The 2647-nt window shown below is 34.1% G+C and overlaps 2 protein-coding genes across 3 annotated transcripts in view; one reads left to right on the plus strand and one right to left on the minus strand.

Annotated features, from left to right (window-relative positions):
* The window catches only part of LOC106869388 (fatty acyl-CoA reductase 1), a 422225-nt gene that overhangs the window by 357006 nt on the left and 62572 nt on the right, over positions 1-2647 (minus strand). The gene's annotated exons all lie outside the window — the stretch shown is intronic.
* The window catches only part of LOC106883410 (uncharacterized), a 59623-nt gene that overhangs the window by 56648 nt on the left and 328 nt on the right, over positions 1-2647 (plus strand). For both annotated transcript variants that reach the window (XM_014934402.2, XM_014934403.2), the window contains exon 8: positions 1262-1373. In XM_014934402.2, coding sequence (XP_014789888.1) covers positions 1262-1373 — 112 coding nt within the window. The remainder of the gene's footprint in view (positions 1-1261; positions 1374-2647) is intronic.

A 2647-nucleotide genomic window follows, 5' to 3' on the forward strand; every position in this document is an offset into this window, starting at 1 on the left:
TTCTTTATAATCACAATCTATGCCCGTTTGGAAGGGATTTGTATAAACTGTCAGTTTGGTGACAATTTATATCTATTTTCCTGAAAGTTATGAGGGGAAAAAGTCAGATCGTGTGGATTTTCCAAAACTCCTCTCTCCACTCCCTTGGAAAAATTCTTTCTCATAAATCCCTATATACTTTGAAGCCACAACATCTAAGTGGTATTTGTAGAAAATTTTGTTGAGAAGTATCCATTTTTCTGGATGTTGTATGGCAACAAAATCAGGGGTGTATACATCTGTAGTGACATCCTTTTTATTTATACGATTTTTTCATTTGATGTTTATTTCATTCATTGTTTGCAATTTTCTCTCTCCCTCTCTCTCTCTCTCACACACACACATACACTGCAAATCTTACAGATGGGCTGCTGAATTGAAATCTATATGTTGCTTTGAGGGGAAGATAAAACAGTTTGCTGCTTCTTCTTCTGTTGTTGGACTACCGTGATGTTTGTTTAAAAAAGAGAGATTATGACTGATAAAATAATGAAAGCAATATTTACTAAGCAAGCAAGCACTATTATACAAAGAAATTATTACATGTAAATTATAAAAATTATTAGAATTGGGAATCAGGTGGCTAGTAGAAAACCACCCAGAAGGCAGCCTTTCTGCTAGTGCATCTAATGTCTTTATATGTGAATATATATGTATGTCTATGTATATATCTGTATACACATATATCACGGGTTTCTTTTAGTTTGTCTAATAAAACCATTCACCAGATATGGGCTGGATATAGCCATTTTAACCCTTTAGTGTTCAGATTACTCTGTCAAAGGTAATATTTTTTTATTTAAATTGTTTTGAATTAATTATGTGATTGTTTATTTTCAGAATGTTAGTGTAAGTTAGGTGTGAAAGGTTAGATATGGCCAATTTGAATCTGAAACATGTAGAATGCTTGAGCTGGATTTGACCAGTTTGAATGTTAAGGGGTTAAATTGTTAAATGTTGCTAACTTACTTGCATTGTTGTATATTTGTATGTACATATACACTTGCCTGGATGCCATGTGTTGGTTGTGAGCATGCATCAGTTATGGAAGAGAAGTCATTCATTTAAGTCTTGCCTAGTCATGGGGGGAAATATTACATTGTTTGCAAAATGGTGTGGTTGAATTGCTGCCTCGACATATAACCCATGCAAAAATGAATGTAAAACGCTGATGATGAGTCTTGTTAAATTTAATATTAGGCTTTGTTTTTCTTTTTGGCAGGTGAAGAGAAAGTATGTTCTCGGATATTGTATATAGAAGGATACTTTAAACATTTCACTTTATTGCAGCTGTCAGATTTCTTTGATGGTAAAATTCTTTTGAAGAAAGACAGGTCAGTTTTTTTCTTTTTCTTTTCCTTCTCTCTCTAAGTAGACACACTTGTTTTGAATTAGTCATTATTTAAAGTTGCTGGCAAGAATAGAAATTCAGTATTAGGTAAATAAGTTAGGCTAGAATTCACCATTCCAGCAGCAACTCCAATACAGAATGTAATATTTTCAGGTATAGTTTGCTATGAAACTGTTGGAATACTAGAAAGTATATGAAGGGCAGTATCTTGTTAATGGTGTTGGTGATGATTGTTTAGCTCCAGGTTAGACCCATTTGAACAGATCTATGATCAAAAATGTTCTAACTGAATATGTTATCTTTTTTTGAACTCTGGCCATCAAGGATTTCATAATCCGATGTTTCTTTCCATTTTTTAACATAGCCCAATCTGTCTTAGATGTTGGATTTGTCTATTTTCAACTGGTCAAGTAAGGACAAAGATAATGTTTATTCCTTGACATTTGGGTTTAAAGTTGTTGTCCGGAGTGGAATGATATGAGGGAGTGTTTTCAAAATTTTTCAAACAAAGATCCCCCTAACAACATCATTTCAAAGGTTGTGGCTTAAATAGAAATGGCGACCCCCCCCCCCAATTTTCCCCATATAATTCTTTATAATCACAATCTATGCCCGTTTGGAAGGGATTTGTATAAACTGTCACCAAAGTGACAGTTTATATCTATTTTCCTGAAAGTTATGAGGGGAAAAAGTCAGATCGTGTGGATTTTCCGAAACTCCTCTCTCCACTCCCTTGGAAAAATTCTTTCTCATAAGTCCCTATATACTATGAAGCCACAACATCTAAGTGGTATTTGTAGAAAATTTTGTTGAGAAGTATCCATTTTTCTGGATGTTGTATGGCAACAAAATCAGGGGCGTATACATCTGTAGTGACATCCTTTTATTTATACGATTTTATCATTTCATGTTTATTTCATCCATTGTTTGCAATTTTCTCTCTCCCCCTCTCTCTCTCTCTCTCTCCCCCTCTCTCTCTCTCTCTCTTTCTCTCTCTCTCTCTCTCTCTCTCTCTCTCACTCACACTGCAAATCTTACAGATGGGCTGCTGAATTGATATCTATATGTTGCTTTGAGGGGAAGATAAAACAGTTTGCTGCTTCCTCCCTCTGTTGTTGGACTACCGTGATGTTTGTTTAAAAAAGAGAGATTATGACTGATAAAATAACCACAAATGAACCATGAATAATTTCTTTTGTAAATTTGTTTATAGAAATTCATTTTTCAGTTAATGAATTAACATTTTTGATAAAAGAT

This window comes from Octopus bimaculoides, chromosome 7, assembly GCF_001194135.2.
Source record: "Octopus bimaculoides isolate UCB-OBI-ISO-001 chromosome 7, ASM119413v2, whole genome shotgun sequence".
In the NCBI taxonomy this organism is placed as follows: domain Eukaryota; kingdom Metazoa; phylum Mollusca; class Cephalopoda; order Octopoda; family Octopodidae; genus Octopus; species Octopus bimaculoides.